General features: G+C 36.9%; 1 protein-coding gene across 1 annotated transcript in view; it reads left to right on the forward strand.

The window, feature by feature from the left end:
- Nucleotides 1-22,297, forward strand: part of LOC308339940 (spermatogenesis- and oogenesis-specific basic helix-loop-helix-containing protein 2-like) — a gene marked incomplete at both ends in the record, with an annotated part of 49,558 nt that overhangs the window by 26,835 nt on the left and 426 nt on the right. The window contains 4 exons of the mRNA XM_080799009.1: nucleotides 14,860-15,007; nucleotides 15,159-15,250; nucleotides 16,146-16,267; nucleotides 21,021-21,277. Of these exons, the coding sequence (XP_080655135.1) occupies nucleotides 14,860-15,007; nucleotides 15,159-15,250; nucleotides 16,146-16,267; nucleotides 21,021-21,277 (619 nt within the window). The remainder of the gene's footprint in view (nucleotides 1-14,859; nucleotides 15,008-15,158; nucleotides 15,251-16,145; nucleotides 16,268-21,020; nucleotides 21,278-22,297) is intronic.

The raw sequence follows: 22,297 nt of genomic DNA on the forward strand, positions 1-22,297 counted from the left end.
AGATGACAAAGACCAAACATGCCCTTTGACAGGTCCGTGTGTATTGCTCTTCCATACACAAAGGAAAAAGAAAAAAGGCAGGACCATATGGAGTCTCTGGAGCCTGTTACCCTGTTTCTTTGAGCCAACATCTTCAAAGTTTCACTAACCATTTCCTCCTCACTCTTCTTTTGTTTTCTTTTAGTTAAAAAAAAAAAAATCATTGTATAATTAGCATAAAGGAGATGCGATGAAGTTAACCTACAATGAAATCTTCAGTGTATGTTTTTTTAAATCTCTTTAAGTGCTCATCTTTTGTCTATCTTTCTACTGGGTTTTCTGGGGTTTTTTTATTGATTTTTAAAAATTCATTGTATATTCTGGATATATGAGCCTTTTGCCAAATATATACATTGCAAATATCATCTCAGACCATGTGTTGGTATAATATATATATATATATTATATATTGATATGATATGATATGGTTTATGTATGTATGTGTGTATATATATATATATACACACACACATACATAAGACTTGAAAGAAATTCTGCTCCCAAGAGGTCACTTTGAGTTGTGTCTCACTCAAAGGATGAAATTTTAATCTCTTTGATCCACTATCACTTAAGGATAAAAGTCTCTTATTTTCCCTGCCCTGTCCTAATCTCAAGTCCCTAATCTTGATGTGAAAGCCAGAAAAATTTGAGAAGCAATGAACAAGGCTAGATCTATGTTTGCTAATACACTCTCTAGTCTCAGGAATATTTGAAAATTTAGAATAGAGTTATACTTAATTGATACTAGAAGATTAAATTAGTGTCTGTAAGAGGTGACTTGCATGTGTTTAAGTGTATGGTTTGATGAGTTTTATAGAGATGGTTTGTTACCCACTGTTCCCAAGAGGAGGGGGGTATTATCATGCCATTCAGGGCTACGTAGGGAAGCACCAGGGTTGGTCATGAGGCAGACGAATGGATATACTCCTCTAAACCACAACATTTCCATTATATTAGAATGTTTCTTTGTGTATTAAGCATGTCTTTTTATTCTGATTTTTTAAAAAAGATTTACCCATTTATTTGACAGAGAGCATGAACAAGAGAGAAAGCACTCAAGCAGGGGGAGCAGCAGGTAGAGAGAGGGAGAAGCAGACTTCCTGCCAATCGGAGAGCCCAATGAGGGACTCAGTCCCAGGACCCTGGGATCATGACCCAAGCCAAAGGCAGATGCTTAACTGACTGAACCACCCAGGTGGCCCTGTTGATGGTTTGACATCGGAGAATTTATTGACTGTGGGGAGACTGCCCATCCCACAGGTAGCTAGTTTCTAGGGATCGTAAATGACTTGCCAGTGAGCATGCCTTGCATATGTACAAACTGACCCATCCAGAGAACCCTCCATGCCAGAGCCTGCTGCAGTGATTCAAACTAGCCAGTCCTAAACCTGCTTACCTACCTTGCCTGCTCCTTCTCTCAGAAACCACAATAAAGTCTCTTGCTCTTATTTTCTTCTGACTCATTCTGCCTCCTAACTGCCCCTGGTGCTTTCCTATGTGGCCCCGTGTGGTGTGAAGTGGCCCCTTCCTCTTGGGAACTGTGAGTAACAAACTGTCATTTCAATGGCAGCCATCTCCTGATCTGTTGGCCTCCCTGTACCTGAATAATAATAAAACCTGCATTTTAAATTACCTCATGCTCTTTCCTGGTCTGTCTTCTGCCATCCCCTGGAGGCAGCTACTGTTCTGATTTCTGTCACTATAGATTTGTTTTGCTTCTTCTAGAACTTTATGTAAGTGGAACCCTCAATATGTACAGTTAGGTCTGGCTTCTTTCGGCCCAGCAGATGTTTTAAGATTCATTAACGTTGTTGTGTACTTTAGTGGTTTGTTCCTTTTTACGGTGGAGGAACATTCCACTGTGTAAATACACCGCCCTTTGGTTATTCATTCCCTGGGTTTTATCTACTAAGAATAAAGCTACTGTGGGGGAGCCTGCCTGGTTCGATCAATGAAGCATGTGACTCTAGATCTCAGGGTCCTGCGCTTATTAAAAAAAGAACCACTACCATGTTCACTACCATGAACATTCTTTTATATGTGTGTTTTGTGAATTAGATTTCCGTTTCTTTCAGAAATACGGTTGTGTACCACAGGATTGGTGTATGTTTCTCTTTTTTTAGGAGACTTCCAAGCAGAAACCTAAAATGGTAGCATCATTTTGCACTCCCACCAGCAATATATGTACAAGTTGTACTAGTACATAGTACTAGTTGCTACCTATCCTCATCAACATTTGGTATTGTTAGTCCTTTCCATTTCAGCCGTTCTTGTGGTTGTGCAGTGTCATCTCACTGTGATTCTAAATTTGTATTTTCCTGATGATTAATGAGATCGAGCAGCTTTTTGTGTGCTTTGGGCCCTTTGTGTATCTTTTTTTTATGAAGTCTGTTCAAATCTTTTGCCCCATAAGAAAACCTTTTGCTTACTTGTGTTTTCGTTATTGAGTTGTAGGCGCTCTTTCATATTCTGGATTCAAATCCTTTGTCAAACTTATGTCTTGAGATATTTTCTACCTGTGGATTACTGTTCATTTTTGTGAACTGTTACATCTTTTGATTAGCAGAAGCTTTTAAAAAACTTTGATGAAGTCCAATTTATCAATATTTAAAAATATGTACCATATTTTCTCTATCCTATATTAGCAATCATTGCTAATGTTGCAATTACAAGTTGCAATTACATGTGCTTATGTTGTCTATAAGACATTTTAAAGTTTTAGTTTTTATGACTATCTTAAATTAATTTTTATGCACGGGATGAAGTGTTGAGATTGTTTTCTTTCAGATGGAGATTTTCAAAATTTTATTGAAAAAACTTTCCATTCTTTGGTGAATTGCTTTAGTACTTTCATAAAAATCAATTATCATATAACTATCAGTGTATTTCTAGATTCCCTGTTCCACTGATAATGCTTATCTATCTTCTCCTCCAGTATTACATGTAATGATTAATGTAGCTTTACTATTCTCAAAATCAGATGAAGTCCTCCAACTATGTTCTTCATTTTCTTTTTTAAAAATATTTTATTTATTTTTTTGACAGAGATCACAAGTAGGCAGGGAGATAGGCAGAGAGAGAGGGGGAGGCAGGCTCCCCGCTGAGCAGAGAGCCTGATGTAGGGCTCGATCCCAGTACCCTGGGATCATGAGCTGAGCCGAAGGCAGAGGCTTTAACCCACTGAGTCACCCAGGTACCCCACTGTTCTTCATTTTCAAGTTGCTTTGGATATTAAAGGTCCTTTGAATTTTCATGTAAATTTTAAAATAAGCTTGTCAATTTCTTCCTTTAACAAATCCTGCTAAGATATTGATTAGGATTGTGTTGAATCAGTAGATCAGTTTGGGGAAAAATCGATGTTGAACAGTATTGATTCTGGCAGTCCATCTCTCCATTTTTAAAGGCCTTTATTTCTACAGTGTTTTGTAGTTTACTAAATTTATTTCTGAATGTTTGTCCAGTTTTTAAAAATTTGCTTAAGGATTTTTTGTTCATATATCCAAATTTTCATAACTAACATCAGAATTAAATTTATTTTGTACGTTGACCTACATGACCTAGCTTTATCTATTAATCACTTCCAGTCATTTTTTGTGGATTTCTCACATAACCAATTATGTCATCTGTGAATAAAGACATCTTTTTTTCCAATCTTTGTGGCTTTTATTTCTATTTCTTGCCTTAATACCCTGGCTAGGTTCACCGGTTTTGTTTTTTTTTTTTTTTTTAATTAGTTGCGATGAAAGTGGCATCCTTGGGGCACCTGGGTAGCTCAGTCATTAAGCAGCTGCTTTTGGTTCAGGTCATGATCCCAGGGTCCTGGGATCAAGCCCCGCTTCGGGCTCCCTGCTGGGTGGGAAGCCTGCTTTTTCCTTTTCCATTCTCCCTGCTTGTGTTCCTTCTCTCGCTGTGTCTGTCTCTGTCAAATAAATAAATAAAATCTTTGAAAAAAAAAAAAAAAGAAGTAGCATCCTTGCTTGTTTACAATATTACAGGGAAAGTGTGAAGTCTTTTATCATTTCTTATGACGTAGGCTCTATTTTTATATATGCCTTTTATCAGCTCAAGAAAGTTTTCTTCTATTCCTATTTCAGGTTTTCATCATGAATGGATATAAAATTTTGTCCGTGTGTTTTCATTATTTATTAAGATGAATATAGATGTTCTTTTTTTTTCTGTTAATGTATTGGTTACATTGATTATTTTTAAATTCTATACTCTGTCTTGATATATTCTCTTATTGCTAGATTTGGTTTGCTGATATTTCATTAACAATTTTTGTATCTGTGTTCATGAAGGTTATTGGTCTCTAATTTTCTTATGTCTTTATTGAATTTTGGTATCACGTAAATGCTTACCTCATATAATGAAATAGAAAGTCTTTCTTTCCTTTTCTGTTTTCTGGAAGAGTTGTGTAAGGTTGATGGGTTTTATAGTATTAAACAGTGAAATTATCTAGGCCTGGAATTTTCTCTTTGGGAAGTTTTAATTAAAAATTCAATTTCTTTACTAATTATAGGACTAGATTTTCTGTGTTTTTCTGCTCAGTTGCTTTAATTTATGTCTTTTAAGAAATCTGTCTGTTTAACCCAAGGTGTTAAATTTATTGAATGACTTTTTGTTCATAATACTGTCTTATAATCCTTTTAATGTCTATGGGTCTCTGATGATATTCCTTCTTTCATTTCTGGCATTGATAATTTGTACTTGCTTGCTTTTTTTTGATCAGTCTGACAAGGGTTTATCAGTTTTACTGACTTTTTTCAGTGAACCAAATTTTTATTCATTGATTTTCTGTATTATTTGCCCATTTTATATTTGATTCCACTCTGTCATTTCCTTTTTTTCCCTATATTTGGTTCTTTTTTCTATTTTCTTAGGTAGAAACTGAAATCATTGATCTTCACCTTTTCTTCTTTGTTTTTAAAGATTTATTTATTTTAGAGAAAGAGAGAGAGTTGGGGGTGGTTAGGGAGGGTTAGAGAAAGAGGGAGAGAGAGAAACCTCAGGCAGACACCCTGGTGAGTGCAGAGCCCAAAACAGTGCTCAGTCCCACAACCCTGAGATCATGACCTGAGCCAAAATCAAGAGTCAGTCGTTAACCAACTGAAAAAAAAAACAAAACCATATATAAAAGAATGTGTATGATAGGACGCCTGGGTGGCTCAGTGGGTTAAAGCCTCTGCCTTTGGCTCAGGTCATGATCCCCGGGTCCTGGGATCGAGCCCCACATTGGGCTTTCTGCTCAGCAGGGAGCCTGCTTCCCTTTCTCTTTCTCTGCCTGCCTCTCTGCCTACTTATAATTTCTGTCTGTCAAATAAATAAATAAAATCTTTAAAAATTAAAAAAAAAGAGTGTGTATGATAAATTTTATTGTAAGCCATTTTTTATTCATATATCCAAAATTTTCATAATTAACATCTAGAATTAAATTTATTTAACCAACTGAGCCACCCAGGTGCCCATCTTTTCTCTTCTAATAAAAGTGTTTAAAACTATAAATTTCCACTTATAAAAGTTTTTTCTTATAAGTGCTTTCTTTAGCTGCATCTCATAAATTTTGAATAAATTAGATTTTCACTATCCTTTAGTTCCTTTAGTTCAAAATATTTTTCTCATATCCCTTGTAATTTTTTCTTTGACCACTGATTATTTAGAAGTGTGTAATTTAATCTCCAAATGTTTGGAGATTTTCCAGGTATTGATTTACAATTTAATTACGTTATCACCTGAGCATATATTCTGTCAGGTTTCTGTCTTTTGATATTTTCTGAGCTTTGTTTTATGGCCCAAAGTATGGTCACACTTGATGAGTATTCCATGTACACCTGAGGAGAACATGTATTCTGCTGCTTGGGGGAATAGTGTTCTAAATATTAATAAGGTAGAATTGGTTAGTGGTGTTTTTCATATACATTCTGTATCCTTATTGATTTTTCTGAGAGTTAAAATCTTCAGTGATGATTGTAGATTGCTCTATTTTTTACTTCATTCCTGTCAGTTTTTGCTTCATGTATTTTGATGTTGTTAGTTGCCTGTCTTCTTTTTATTTATTTATTTTTTAAGATTTTATTTATTTGAGAGACAGAGAGAGAAGGAGCATAACTTGGGGAGGGTCAGGAGGGAGCAGGAAAGGGAGCAGAAGACTCCCTTCTGAGCAGGGACCCTGAGATCATGACCTGAGCTGAAGGCAGAGGCTTAACCTACTGAGCCACCCAGGTGCCCCAGTTGCCTGTCTTCTTAATGAATTGACCATTTATCATTAAGAAATGATAAGCTCTTGGGGCACCTGGGTGGCTCAGTGGGTTAAAGCCTCTGCCTTCAGCTCAGGTCATGATCCCGGGGTCCTGGGATCGAGCCCCGCATCGGGCTCTCCTCTCTGTGGAAAGCCTGCTTTCCCCCCTCTCTCTGCCTGCCTCTCTGTCTACTTGTGATCTCTGTCTGTCAAGTGAATAAATAAAATCTTTGAAAAAAAGAAAAAAAAAAAAAAAGAAATGATAAGCTCTAATTATCTATGCTAATACTGCATCTTAAAATCTTACATTAATATTCATATAGCTTTCTTATGAAAGCATGGTTTTTTATAACTGAAATATGTCTTTATATTTAAAGAGTACCTCTTGTAAACAGCATCTCGTTGAATCTTATTTTCCTTTTTAATTTGCCCATTCTTTTTTTTTTTAAGATTTTATTTATTTATTTGACAGAGAGAGACAGTGAGAAAGGGAACACAAGCAGGGGGAGTGGGAGAGGGAGAAGCAGGCCTACCACTGAGCAGGGAGCCCAAAGTGGGGCTCCATCCTAGGACCCAGGGATCATGACCTGAGCTGAAGGCAGACGCTTAATGACTGAGCCACCCAGGCATCCTAATTTGCCCATTCTGACAATCTCTGCTGTTCAATTGAAATGTTTATTTGATTTACATATAATATAATTACTATTAAGTTTGACTTTAGGTCCATGATTTTTCTATTTGTTTTCACTAGTTCTATCTGTTTTCTTTTCCTTTTTTTCCCCTCATTGGCTGCCTTCTTTTGGATTAGTCAAGTGTGTTTTGCTTTCCTTTTTATCTCCTCTATTGACTTTTGAGCTAAAATTATTATTTTTAATAATTAATTAAAATTAATAATTTAATGTTGCTTTAGGGTTATAATATGCATCCTTAACTTACCATAGCCTACCTTGATTTGACATTATGACACTTAATATACAATAGTATTTTTCTACTTACCTTCTATTTTTGTTATTGTTGTCACATATTTTACTTTTAGGTAAGTTATCAAACCATATTTTTATTATTTTGCTTCAAAGTCTAAGCTATTTTTCCAGTTATCTTTTGCTATGTAACAAATTGCTCTAAAACTTGGTAGCTTCAAACAACAGCCTACTCATCATATCTTACAATTTTATGGATTATCAATTTTAGTAGAATTGATACTGTGATTCTTTTCTACATGGTGTTTACTGTGGTGTTTAGCTGGCAAATCGCCTGGCCAGAGTGCCCAGCCAGCTTCATCCACAGGAATAGTCTTTTGGTGGGGGGTGGTTGAGATGTTGGGCACAGATGGGTTGCTCTCTTTCCCTGTAGTCCCAGCACCTCCCCACATGGTCTCTCCAGCAAGCTAGACAGATGTCTTTCGTAATGGCTCAGGGTTTAATGAGACCAGTGTAGAAGTTACGTTTTCCTAAATGCTGGTCCTAGAACTGTTGTAGTCACTTCACTGGGCATCTTTTGATTAAAGCAGGCCCAGTCCAGCAGAGATTCAAGGGGAGGGGAAACAGACCCTACAAATTTATTGAAGAAGTGGTAAATAATTTTCAGTCATTTTAACCTGTTATTGTTTTTTTTCTTTTAGCTCAAATTTTAGATTGATTGATTGATTGATTGATTTTAGTAAAAACAGTAACTTTACTATTTACAGGGTTATTTCTGAGTGGCAAAAATTTTCTTTGTGTTTTTTCTATACTACCTTGTTTTTTCCCCTCTGTATTCTCCCATTCAGGTTTGGCTGCCACAATCAGACAGGTAGAAAGTATGAGAACACTTTGTTCTTGCATCTGTGGTAGAAACCTCAGCAGCAGACATAACTGCTCCAGATCTGTCAGAAGCCTATTTTTGGGTTTTAAGATATTAATAAATTAGAAATAGATCAGCCTTTTAGGTATGCTACCATACTTATTATATCTGATAACCACCACTTCTTTGTGTAAATCATACTTCATCAGGTATTATTTCCTAAGAGTAAATCATGAAATAAGGTACTTTCACAAAAAAGATGACTTGGAGATTTTGACACCAGCAGACCTGCAGGGTGAGAGAGCTAAAGGATATTCCTTATGCTAAATGGAAACAATAACAAATGGAAACTTGGGTCTTTAGGAAGGGCTGAATAGAATCAGAAATGATAAATATGTGAATAAATATTAGAAAACAGACATTTTTCCTCTATATTTATATAAAATGCTTCAGACTGTTGTAAGTGAAAATTACAGCATTACATTATGTGGCTGGTAATACAGTAGACTCTTAAACAACACAAGGGTTAGGGGCACTGATAGCAGTGCAATCAAAAATTTGTGTATAACTTTTGACTCCCCCCAAAACTTTTAGTTACTAATAGCGTATTGGTGACCAGAAGCCTTACCAATAACATGAACAGTTGATTAATACATGGTTTATATTATATATAATATATATTATATACTGTATTCTCATAATAAAGTAAGCTAAACAAAAGAAAATATTATTAATTAAATCATAAGGAGGATAAGATACATTTAAGGTACTATACTGTATTTACTGAAAAAAATCTGTGTATAAATGGGCCCATGCAGTTCAAACCCATGTTGTTCAGGGATCAACTGTTCATATAGATGTAGTACATATGACAACTATAGCATGAAGGATGAGTGGGGCAAAGGTACTTACATGATTACAGCATTCATGTATTTTATGGGATCTCATAAAATTTTAACTCTAAATAGACTGTAAAAAGTTATATATTGTAATCCCTAGGACAACCCTAGACCAACAAAGAGATATGCAGAAGACAGCTTTGAAGCCATTAAACAAATTAAAATTGACTTTTAAAAATGATTGAAAAAGAAGACAAGAAAGGATGAACAGAAGAACAAAAAAACCAAAGAAATTACAGGGAAAAAAAATCATAAAACAGACCATTATCCACATATAGTAAATTTATAGCACAGATTGTCAGAATGGATAAACAAACAAAAAAACAAGATCCATCTATAGTTGTCTACTATAAATCTAAAGACACAGTAAGGTAAATAAATACAAAAATGTATACTGTGAAATACTTTTATAAGAAGACCAGACTGGTTACATTAATACCAAATAAAGTAGACTTCAAGGCAACCAGTATCACTTGAAGTGAAGGGCAGCTTTTCGTAATGATGAAAGAATCAGCTTATCAGAATGATGTAACAGTCGCAAATAGTGTGTGACTATGTAATTGAAACAATAGTTCACAGCATTAAAGATACAAATATCAGTAAGCATTATTGGAGATTTTACATCCCTCTCAGCAATTGATACAAGATCTGGACACAAAAATCAATAAGATTTAGAAGCTGTGAACACTTTTAATCACCTTGATCTAGGAGATATTTATAGAAAATTACATACAGCAACTGCAGCAGAATACACATTATTTTCAAAGGCATATGGTGTATTCACTTAGATGAAGTGTATGCTGGGAGATATAATATGTTTTGATACATTTAGAAGAGTTGAATTCAGGAGTATATTTGCTGACCACAATGAAGTTAAGTTAAAAATCAGTAAGAATTAGATATGAAGGAAAATCTCACATATTTGAAAGTTTAAAAATGTACTCCTAAATAATCCATGGGTGAAAGAAAACTATCACACAAAAAATTAGAAAATATTGCAAACTGAATGGTGGTAAGAAGAGAGTATTTCAAAATGTGCAAGATGCAGCTAAAGCAAAGCTTATGGAAAAACACTATGGCTTTAAATGCTTATATTAGAAAAGACAAAAGGTCTAAAAAATCAATGACCTAAGAGTCCATTTTAAGGAGCTAGAAAAAGTAGAAATAAATTAAATCCACAGTAAGAAAAAGAAATAACATACAAATTAGAAAGAAAGAAGCCTAACTTTCTTATTTATAGATAGCATTGTTCGTGTGTGAAGTCCTAAGACACCTACAAAACAAACTCTAGAACCAAAAAATTAATATAGCAAGGTTACAGGACATAAATGTACAAAAATTAATTGTATTTTTATATATAAGCAACAAACAATTAGAAAATGAAAATTAGCAGCGCCTGGGTGGCTCAGTTGGTTAAGTGTCTGACTCTTGGTTTTGACTCAGGTCATGATCTCAGGGTCATTAGATTGAGCCCTGCACTGGGCTCCCTGCTCAGCAGGAAGTCTGCTTGAGATTCTTTCCCCCTGCTATCCCTACTGTTCCTCTCCCCACTTGCATTCTCTCTCTCTCTCTCAAATAAATAAATAAATAAAATCTTAAAAAAGAAAAGAAAATTAAAATTAAAAATAATTACATTTATAAAAGAGTAAAAAAGCCTTATAATACTTAGGGGAAAACATGCAAAAAACACAAAGGATTATACATTGATCGCTCAAAATATTGCCGTGAGAAACTAAGGAAAGCCTAAATCATGCATTACACCATAACTACAAATTGAAAGAATCATTATTGTTAAGATGTTAGTTCTTACCAAATTGAAATATAACTTTATTTGAATATAAATCATAATTCCAGTAGGATTTTTTTTGTAAAAATTGGTAATCTGATTAAAAATGAAAAAGACCTAGAGTATAAAAGGACTTAGAATAAAGCAGTCTTGAAAAAGTACAATAAAACTGGAAGAAACTGACTTTAAGACAATATACAGCTACAGTAACCAGCATGTCACTGTCATAAAACCACGTGTCACTGACCAAAAGATCAATGGAGTGTAATATCCCAATACTGGATCCACACATTTGTGTTCATTTGATTTTCAGTAAGTCACCAGAACAAACGTATTGGGAAATGAGAGTCTTTTCTATAAATGGTGTTGGAATATCTGGATATCCAAACGGAAAAACAATGAACCTTGACCCCTTACTCATACCGTATAAAAATTAATTCAAGATGGAGCATAGACAGATCTATACTATAAAGTTAAAACTATAAAGCTTCTAAAACAGCACTGTTTTATAGAACTTTCTGCAATGTTAGGACTGTCCTGTATCCGTCATTGTCCATTGAAGTAGCTGCTAGTCATATGTAGTTGCTGGGTATTTGAAATGTGTCTGTTGTAACAGGAAGTTAATTTTAAATTTTATTTAATTTTAGCTAGTTTATATTTATTTAACTAATGTCTATATAAACCAGTTTAATGGACTGTATTGGACAGGAAAGTTCTAGAAGAAAGTGTAGGAAAATATCTTCACAAGCTGAGGGTGGGCAGCTGTTCCTTAAACATAGAAAGCAATAATGATAAAAGAAAGAGTAGATGAATTAGACTCACCAAAATATAAAACTTTTGCTATCTAAACACACTGCTAAGAAAATAAATAGGCAAACCATAGACTGGGAGAAAATATTTGCAAAACAAGTATGCTGACAAAATTCTGGTATTACAGAGAATACAGAACTTGTAAAGCTTAGTACCAAAAAGATGCAATCCAGTTAAAATGGTGATAAAATACTTGAACAGACATTGCAAAAAGGGAAATATACAAGGGCCCAATAAGCACCAAAAAAAAAAAAAAGAATGCTCAACATAATTTTTTGTCACGGAAATGCAAATTAAAGCACAAGGTACTACCATGTACTCCTTGGAAAGGCCAAAATGCTAAAATTAAAACTACTGACAATATTAAATGTTGTTAAGGTTTTGGAACAACAGGACCCTTCATACACTGATGATGGCAGTGTACAATAGTACTATTTTGGGAAAAGTTCTGACAGTTTCTTATAGATTTAAAAAATTAACCCATTAATTCTATTCCTACATTTGTTCCCAGAGAAATAAAAACATACATTCACAAAAGATGTACAGAATGATCTAGCAGTTTTCTACATAAATGACCAAAACCCAGAAACAGCTGAAGTGTTTGTCAGTAAGAGAATGGATAATAAGCTGTGGGGTATTTATACTATGGAATACTACTGCTCAATAAAAAGAAACAGACCACTGATAACAAACAGCCACATGGACAAATCTCAAAATTATCATGCTTAGTGAAAGAAATTGTACATAGGGGCACCTAGGTGGCTCAGTGGGTTAAGGCCTCTGTCTTTGGCTCGGGTAATGATCCCAGAGTCCTGGGATCGAGCCCCACATCAGGCTCTCTGCTTGGTGGGGAGCCTGCTTCCCTTCCTCTCTCTTTCCCTGCCTCTCTGCCTACTTGTGATCTCTGTCTGTCAAGTTAAATGAATGAAATCTTTAAAAAAAAAAATCATACATAAAGTGGCACATGCTGTAAGCTTTGATTTATATGAAGTTCAAAGACAAGCGAAACTCACGGGGGATGGAAAATATCAGAAACTGTTATTACCCCTTTTGAAAGATAAGACTGGGAAGGGGCATAAGGAGCTTTCTGAAGCTGTGATAATGGTAATTAGGGTTTTTGTTACATAGTTTTGTGCAGTTGTCAAAACTTATAGAATGGTACCCTGAAGACTTGTGTTTTTCATGTAACTTTTATTTGAAAATAAAATAATTCTAATTAATGATATGTTTAAGATGTTAGTGCCTTAAGTTTACAATTTACTTTGGAATGCTTCAGTATAATACAATGGATTGATGTGTGGCCAGTGGGATGATTCATATACGACAAAGCAAGGACAGTGTGTGTTCATTATAGATTCTAGATAGGTGCAATACATACATGTTCTCTGCACAAATTCTTCTTTCAATTTTTAAGAATTAAAATCCTAAATTCTTTCAGTCTTTCTGTGTGTTTGAACATTTTCCTAATGAACATTGGAAAAAATATCTACTATGATTTTTTTAGTAAGAAAGTGACTTGTACCCAGAACAAATACTTGGGAAATATAAACAAATAAAAGGAAGTAATAATATTTTCCATAACCTAGCCATCCAGAAATAACTATTACTTGATGATATCACTTTCAAGTCTTTTTCTATGCTTTATTTTTACTTTATTTAATGTCTATGTTCATATTTTATATACTGCCTTATATTTTATACTTGTATCCTATAAAATATTCTGTTTTTCCCTAATAAGATTTATAGTTTTTCATTTCCACTGCCAGATAATATTCAACTGTTAGTATACTACAGCTTACCTAAGTATGCTTCTATTTTGTGTGTTTACGTTGTTTTTTCTATCTTACTAATATACTGCTATAATGGATATCATTTTGCACATTTTGCAAAAAAGTTTATTCTGTGTTTTAGGTCCTTATAAGTGCAAGTACCATGTCAAGGGGTATGAAAATTTCAAAGCCCTTCATACACATTGTCAAATTGTTGCCATTTTCCTAGACTAGTCCCTGAGACACCTCTGTAGAACCCTCAAACTGCTCAAAGCCCAATTAAAACACCACTGACCTAGAATATTTGAGTTATTCATAGGCTATGTATCAAATTGAATTTTTTCCCCTTATGGTGGCAGATCAGGTTTATTTATTTATTTATTATAATTTTTAATTTTTTAATTAACATATAATGTATTATTAGCCTCAGAGGTACAGGTCTGTGAAACGCCAGGTTTACACACTCAAATTGAAATTTAAAAAAAATTTTTTTTTTTAGAGAGACAGAACATGTGCACACCCATGCAAATGGGAGAGGTAGAGGGAGAGAGAGGACCCCTAGCAGACTCCCTGTGGAGCATGGAGCCCAATGCAGAGCTGGTCCCACAACCCTAAGACCATGACCCCAATTGAAATCAAGAGTTGGATGCTTAACTGACTGAGCTACCCGGGTGCCCCAAATTGGGTTTTTAAAAAGGATTGATTGGTTGATTGATTGATTGCCATTTTGAAGTTCAGAAGTTTTAGTGACTTGCCAAAAATTCCCGCTGGTTATTGACAGAGCCACCACTTGACCCTGTATATGTCAGGGTGCTATTTAGAAAAAAACAGGTTATTAATGATGTTGGTTAAGTGAACACATGCATAAATGAAGGTACCAAAGTCTTAGATCAAAGGCTTAGATTTACATTTTCAGTGCATTTCCCTTCAGAACTGTGAAAGACTTAGGTTATCAGGCAGATAGCAGCCTGAATGATGTTCTCATTTGCATACTGCTTTATTTGTTCCGTTCATACCTACCTCATGTGAAGAAAGCAGCTTTCTGATTTTTCTTTGGCTCAGAACACAGAATTACATGTAAGGCACATGTAATTACAAGATGCTGGTTGATCTGTTGTTGGAAATGCGGTCCAGGTCACAGTGACATGAATATCTCCTGACTTGTCTTTGTCCGCTAGGCTTCTAGTGTGAATCACAAAAGCACTGATGCAGAGCGTGCCACCCTCCTCTGAGGGAGGGTGCCCTGCACAGGGTCATCCCGCACAGTGCAGCAGGCCTGGGGCAAGGGAACTGGGGCAACCGTCAGCACAGACACTGTACTTGGCAGCAGTGTGAGCAGACACCCCAGGAAGCTGTGGTGCCAGAGGCAGCAGAGGCTGCTGTCTTATGGGGGGACACAGCCTTTCTGTGAAACAGAGACCGGATGGGGAGGGAGGCAGTTCCTCTGTAAACACACCCAGGAGGAAGGCTTGTTTGTCCTTGTGTATAAGGTAGAAAATGAGACTAATTTTTCCTTATTTACTACAATTCTCTGCTCAGAGAAAGAATCAAGTATTGCTGTGAGCAGCTGCGTACTCTGTTGCCGTATATAAAGGGAAGAAAGAATGACTCGGCTTCAATTCTTGAGGCAACAGTTGATTATGTGAAGTACATCCGGGAGAAAATCCCCCCAGCCGTTATGGGCCAGGTATTTGACTCCAAGTCCTTGAATTTCATCCTCATACACAGTGCTTTAAAGCCACAGTTTTATTTCTTATAATTGGAAATGTATGTGTGTTTGTGTATATGAAAAAATACCTGTGTCTAAATAGATTGTGCACTTTCTCTCTCTCTCTCAGATTACAGACATACTTCAGAGCAATAGGAGGTTTTGTAAGAAACAGCAGATGTCCATCCAGCTATCCCTCCCAGGCACGATCATGGCGCAAAGGTATGATGAGCGCTCTTATGAACTGGAAGATGGCTTGTTAGTTTCCTCGGATGCGAACATTAGAAGTATTGTACACAGGCACTGAAACCCCCCCTCCCATAATGAAAACTCAAGTATTTATTATGAATCCGTGAACTCGGGGCTCCTGGGTGGCTCAATCAGTTAAACGTCCAACTCTTGATTTCAGCTCAGGTCATCATCTCAGGGCTGTGAGATCAAGCCCAGTGTGGGACCCCATGCCGGGCGTGGAGTGTGCTTGAGATTCTCTCCCTCTCCCTCTGCCCTTCCTCCACCACCCGGGCACCTCTCCACATGCCTGCACTCTGTCTCTCAAGAAAAAAAAAATCAGTGAACTTTTCCCATTGCCATTGTGTATCATTTAGTCATAATGATAAAATATGAATATTCTCAGCCCCATGATCCTTTCATCATTTGATTCACTCTTATTTCTTCTCTTGTTAATTCTCAAGATCTTAAAATAAGGCTTTATCAGTAGTGATGGTCATACCTGGCAGACGGACAGAGGCAGGATGCATTCTAGCATTCCTCTGTCACAGGAGGTCATGGGCCCTGAAGCCGTCCAGACCTATTTCAGTTGGGAGTTTTTAAAGAATTTGCTAGTACAAAATGTGACATGCCAAATGAATGCTTTCTTATATTAATTTATTAGAATATATAAACAAACGAAAACTGTAAAGCAAATCATTCCTCCACATCCTAAATTATCATCATGTACCCTGTTCAACCATTTGTTTTTATGCCAGAATTATTCATAGTGTAGGCTCTGTGTTATTTAGAACATGAATGATAGAACAATTGAACTCAGCAGTGTTCATGTAGTCTTCCTTGAGAATTGTGTAAGGTGTTTTTTGGGTTTTTTTCCTGTCCTTTGAAGGGAAAATGGTGTGTTGACAAGCACTTATTCACCTGTGAGAGGGATCAGATTCCTGGCTAATAAGTGCTTGAATGTGTACTCTGTTCCTGCCTCAGGGGGCTCCTTGGATGAAGCTGTGAGAGGTGAGCTCCCCCTGATACCCTTGTGGTTATAGTATCCTTGGCTTATGTGGTGTCCTGCACACCCCTGTACTCCTCTGCATTCATTGTTGCAGCCAGGGAAAGGAGTGTCACTAGACGATTACACCATGAGTCCTTCTGATATACCTGCTTGAAGTACAAAAGATAGCCACAGGTGTTTTTATGGTGTTATTTCAGAAATTGGACTTAAAATTGACCATCATTCCCAGAAAGCTCATCTTCTTTTATTGAGGAATAATTGACACATAACATTATATCAGCTTCAGGTATACAACATGATTTGTTATATATACACATTTTGAAATGATCACCACAATAAGTCAGCTTACCATCTGTCAACAAGATTACAATATTTTTTCTTATAACTTTTAAGATCTAGTCTCTTAGCAACCTTCAAATATGCAGCATACATTATTAATTATAATCACCATGCTGTACACTATATCACCATGACTTTTGTATTCTGTAACTGGAAGTTTTATACCTTTTGACTGGTTTCACCCATTTCATCCAGCCCCCCAGCCACCAGTCTCTTCTCTGTATCTATGAGCTCAATTTTTATATGTTTGTTTGTTTTTTGAGATTCTATATATAAATGAGATCATACAGTATTTGTCTTTCTCTGTCTGACTGATTTCACAAAGCATAATGCCCTCAAGGTCCACTTATATTGTCATAAATGGCAAGATTTCGTTCTTTTTTATGTGTGTGTATTTATATAGCTATATCTATCATATTTTCTTTATCCAATGGATACTTAGGTTGCTCCTGGCTCTTGTCAGTAATGCTGCAATGAACATAGAGATGCCTATATCTTTTTGAGTCAATATTTTCATTTTCTTTGGATAAATACCCAGAGATAGGTTTGTTGGATCATATAGTAGCATTATTTTAATTTTTTTGAGGAACCTCCATACTGTTTTCTATAGTTGCTGTATTAATTTACATTCCCACCAAGAGGCACAAGTATATATCCTCACCAACACTGATTATTTCTTGTCTTTTTGATGATAGCCATTCTAATGGGTGTGAGGTAATATCTTGTGGTTTTGATTTATATTTCTCTGGTGATTAATGATGTTGGGTATCTTTTCATGTACCCATTGGCCATTTGTATGTCTTCTTAGGAAAAATGCCTATTTCGATCCTCTGCCCATGTTTAAATCAGTTTGTTTCTTTGCTATTGACTTAAAGTAATTCTTCATATATTTTGGATATTAACCCCTTTTCAGATACATGACTTGCAAATATCATCTCCAAGACCAACGTCAAGGAGTTTACCCGCTATTTTTTTTCTAGGACTTTTATGGTTTCAGGTTTTATGTTTAAGTCTTTAATGTATTTTAAGTTAATTTTTGTGTATGGTGTAAGATAGGCATCCAGTTTCCTTCTTTTGCATGTGACTGTCCAGTAAAAAGCTTGTCTTACTGATAGATGAGAAGCACATTGGTGACTTTACTACATGAATAGAATCTAAAGGAAAGGGAAGTACTCACACTAATTGAGTACTAACTATGTACTGAGCATTTAACATATCAACCTTTTTCCTCCTTCACATCTTTGCTTAAATTGCTTAAATGTCACCTTCTCAGTGAGTCTCAACCGCTCAATCAAAACTGCATACTTTCCAGCATCATATAATGCATGGGACTGATTATCCACTTTCACTACTGTATTTTTTTCATAGCACTTATTTCCTGCTAATATTCTTTATTTGGATTTGTTCTCATGGCCTGTATCCTCCCACTAAGAAGAGATATCAACTCCATGAAGGCAGGGAATTGTTTTTTGCTTCTTTTGTTCATTGCTGTATTTATTTTTTTTTAATCTATTTATTTGACACAGAGAGAGAGAGATCACAAGTAGGCAGAGAGGTAGGGAGAGGGAGAAGCAGGCTCCCCACTGAGCAGAGAGCCCGATGCGGGGCTCGATCCCAGGACCCTGAGATCATGACCTGAGCCGAAGGCAGAGGCTTAACCCACTGAGCCACCCAGGCGCCCATTTTGCTGTATTTCTAGTACCTAGAACACTGACCAGCCTGCAGCTGGTACTCAAGAAACCTTCATCAGATGAGTATTTCTTCTGAAACAAATATTTACCCACTGTGAGGCATTTTGTTATTTGGGTTATAAAGTCTAGGCATGCCCCTGTACTTGTAGAAATAAGAAGATGGAAAAAAGCAGAGCCAGAGTAAAAGAACACAGCTACCAGTTTGTGACTTTTCTATTCCTGATGGTGATATTCAGCCACAAATACTTGAAGTGGATGAACCATGGCTCATGGCTACCCTTTTTTTGCTTCTTCTCCACTCTGCCCCAAGTCAGAAGGGTCTAAATGGACTAATAAAACACCCTGAATCTTATCTGATTTTTATTTTTTTTTAAGATTTTATTTATTTATTTGACAGAGAGAGACACAGTAATGTGGTAAAGGCACTGGGCACAATATGTAGACATAGTAAATGCCACAGGAACAAGTGATGTTACTAGGGATGGTGACTAAAGTCAAAAGGAGAAAGAGGCCAAAAATAGAACATAGCTCTTCTTGTTCTAAAAATCAGATAAGGGGTGCCTGGTGGCTCAGTCCTTAAGTGGCTGCCTTCAGCTCAGGTCATGATCCCAGGGTCCTGGCACCGAGTCCCGAATCGGGCTGCCCGCTCAGCAGGAACCTTGCTTCTCCCTCTCCCACTCCCCCTGCTATGTTCCCTCTCTCACTGTGTCTCTCTCTGTCAAATAAATAAATAAAATCTTAAAAAAAAATAAAAATCAGATAAGATTCAGGGTGTTTTATTAGTCCATTTAGACCCTTCTGACTTGGGGCAGAGTGGAGAAGAAGCAAAAAAAGGGTAGCCATGAGCCATGGTTCATCCACTTCAAGTATTTGTGGCTGAATATCACCCAGAATGATCAAATCAGCACAGATTAAATTAGAAAAAGGCCAGGCCACAGGCATATGCCTGTCAGTGTTACTTCTTGGACATGCAATGCTTACGTCTGTGTTCTCACTATTTACATTCTGCAGAAAGTCTGAAACACTGTTTTCCTGGTAGTAGGTTCTGGCCTCTCTGTGCCCCAGCATCTCTTGGTTTTCATCACCTAAAGCAGCTGCTCCTGGGAAGACACACAGATACTAGGATCATAGACTTGTTCAGGCTGGGGAAGACCTTGAAAGTCATTGAGTCAGACTCCCCCCACCCCATTTTAATTTTATTTATATACAGTTTTCCATTTGGAAAGTATAATTAGTCCTTCGCGAGCCCAGCTAAGAGAATCACTGTTCATTTTTAATATATTTCCTTCAAGTCTTTTTCTATGTATATTTTTCTACAGTAGTCCTCATATTGGACACACAATTTTATTGCCTTCTTTTACTTAACACTGTGTCATATAGGGGCACCTGGGTGGCTCAGTGGGTTAAAGCCTCTGCCTTCAGCTTGGGTCATGATCCCAGGGTCCTGGGATCGAGCCCCGCATTGGGCTCTCTGTTCAGCAGGGAGCCTGCTTCCTCTTCTCTCTCTGTCTGCCTCTCTGCCTACTTGTAATCTCTGTCAAATAAATAAATAAAATCTAACAAAAAAAAATTTGTATAAAACAAAACACTGTGTCATATATACTTTAATTTTTTCTTATACAGCCCTTACCACCATTTTAATGTTTTATCAAATAATTTCTAGAAAAATCTCAGCCACCCTCCAGTTGCTACATTTAGTATTTGTGGTTTTATGGGGAGAGTGATTGTACATAAACTATGAAAGGAAATATTTCCCCATGCATAGATTTTTCTATATTTTGGGTTTTTTCTTGGGCTGGATTCCTGGACGTGTGTAATGAATGAGTTCAAGAATGTGAGCTCGTTTGTAGCTCATAATGCAGTTTGCCAAATTGTTTTTGAAAGAGCACTGGAACCGTTGAGATCAGTTAAGTCCTCCAATGTCACTGTCACCGGCTAGGTCAGTAAATTGAAGGCCGGATAAGTGAAATGACCACCTGAAGTCACCAGGTGTCTGCTCACATCTGGCTTTGTAACACAGAAGCGCTGACCCAGCTCAGTGTTTAGACTTTACTAGGCTACCTTTACCTGTCCTTTCTATACATCTCTGTCCATATTTGCTGAAATGACCTTTCACAAACATTCTAGATACATTTGTATGCAAAGTGGACATAAAATTTCTTTACTTTCATTATTATTAATGTCCGATAGAAAATAAACAGGTATTCCCAGTGTTGCTTCAGATTACATTGCTAACATTCAGGATATATTTTAAAATCTTTTTCTGCCTTCTAGTTACTATGCAGAATATAGACATATAATTAGACAACCCACTTCATTGATAGAAAATCGACCAAACTTTATTTGTTACTGAATAGAGTTCTACTTTGGAACATTCTTCCTTGCTTCGTAGCGATGATAGGGATGGTCATGATTTTGATTATGATGAAAGCCACACCCACACAGAAGTGTGTGCACGCACACACACACACACACGCACAGAGATCTCATGCTCCTCGAAAATCTGTTTTCTGATGACACACTAACGCTGATTTATAGTATGTGTATTGTGCTAACTGCTACTACTAAAAAGTTCACTGTGTTTTTCCGTCAGCATTGGCGTGTAAGAGTAGCGTAAGTTTGTAACATGAGGAAATGAAATAGAAGAGAATTTATTTCAAATACAGTAATTCCAAGTTACAGAGTTGTGAACACTGATGGATATTTGTTTTCTTTTTTATTAAAGGTCAGTCCAGCTCCACTTCAGAGAATGCAATTGGTGATGTGTATAAAACTCAAATTCCCAGCAAAGCCCTCTCCCTTAATTCCTTCCATGCTGTCAGATACTATTCTAAAGTCATCCCTTCCTATGATGCAGCTGCTGTAACAAATCAGAACATTTCGGTTCATTTTCCATCAGCTGTGCCCAGAGTCTCCAAGTTTCTTCCTCAGCATTGTAATGCTGTGCTGGGCCAGACGTGCACCACACATCCCAACTGTCTGGTAAGTCCACTGGGGTCTTCGGGCAGATTGGATTCTTTCATTCCAGTCATCAGGAGCCCCTGGCTTGCACTGTGTTGTTCACACTCTGCTCAGTAGTCTTAGACCGGGACCAGGTGTGCTTCACCCCGGCTCTCATTCCCAGGCTGCAGGGCTTGTGTCTAGATATCCAGGATCCGCGAATCTGGATGGGGCACTGCTGGTGTGAATTTAGGTGCCCAGATGGGACCTGATTTCCTCTAGAGCCCTTGCCTTTAACTCCTCTTCTTCTAGGATACCACATCTCATTCAGCCTCACCTGCCTCACCCTCACCTGCCCCCCACCCCCTGCTTCTGTTTTATCTCTTCATCTGGCAGCAGTCATGCCCAGTGAAAATCTGATCTTCCAACACCCACTGGTCTGATTTCAGATCTCATACCACAGATACTTATGGAGCATCCCCTCTGTTCTAGCATTGTGCTAAGCACCAAGAATGAAGTGGATACATAGGTGGGATCCCTGCCTTAGTGCCACAGGGAAGTAGATGTAGAAGCTAGTCATTGTGATCCGCACTGGGGCATGTAGGAGGAGCATCCTCGTATATATAGTATAATCTAGAAGAAATACTGTCTAAGAATTAGCCCAGTAGAGTGGTCAGGAGTTGGGAGTGAGGAGGGCAACAGCGTTCTAGGCAGACAGATCAGTACATATAAACAGGGATGTCTTTTTTTTTTTTTTAATGTTTCAAGTTTTTATTTAAATTCTAGTGAGTTATATAAGCAGTGGTATCTTTATTTTTTGGAAGAACTGTCCTGTTCTAGAAGAAGACCCAAACCAGATTGGCCCATTTTAAATGGACTTCTGATAGCCTTAATATAGTTGCTAATATTTTGCATATTGATAATAGCTGACATGCTTTGAGCACACAATAAGAAATGTGCCAAACACCCTGTGTGCTTAGTGCGGATGCTCTAATGAACTCCTCATGTGACCCATTGAGGTAGGTGCTGTTATTATTTTCCATACGACATCTATAAAATGGG

Source organism: Martes martes, assembly GCF_963455335.1.
Source record: "Martes martes genome assembly, chromosome: 3".
Lineage (NCBI taxonomy): Eukaryota > Metazoa > Chordata > Mammalia > Carnivora > Mustelidae > Martes > Martes martes.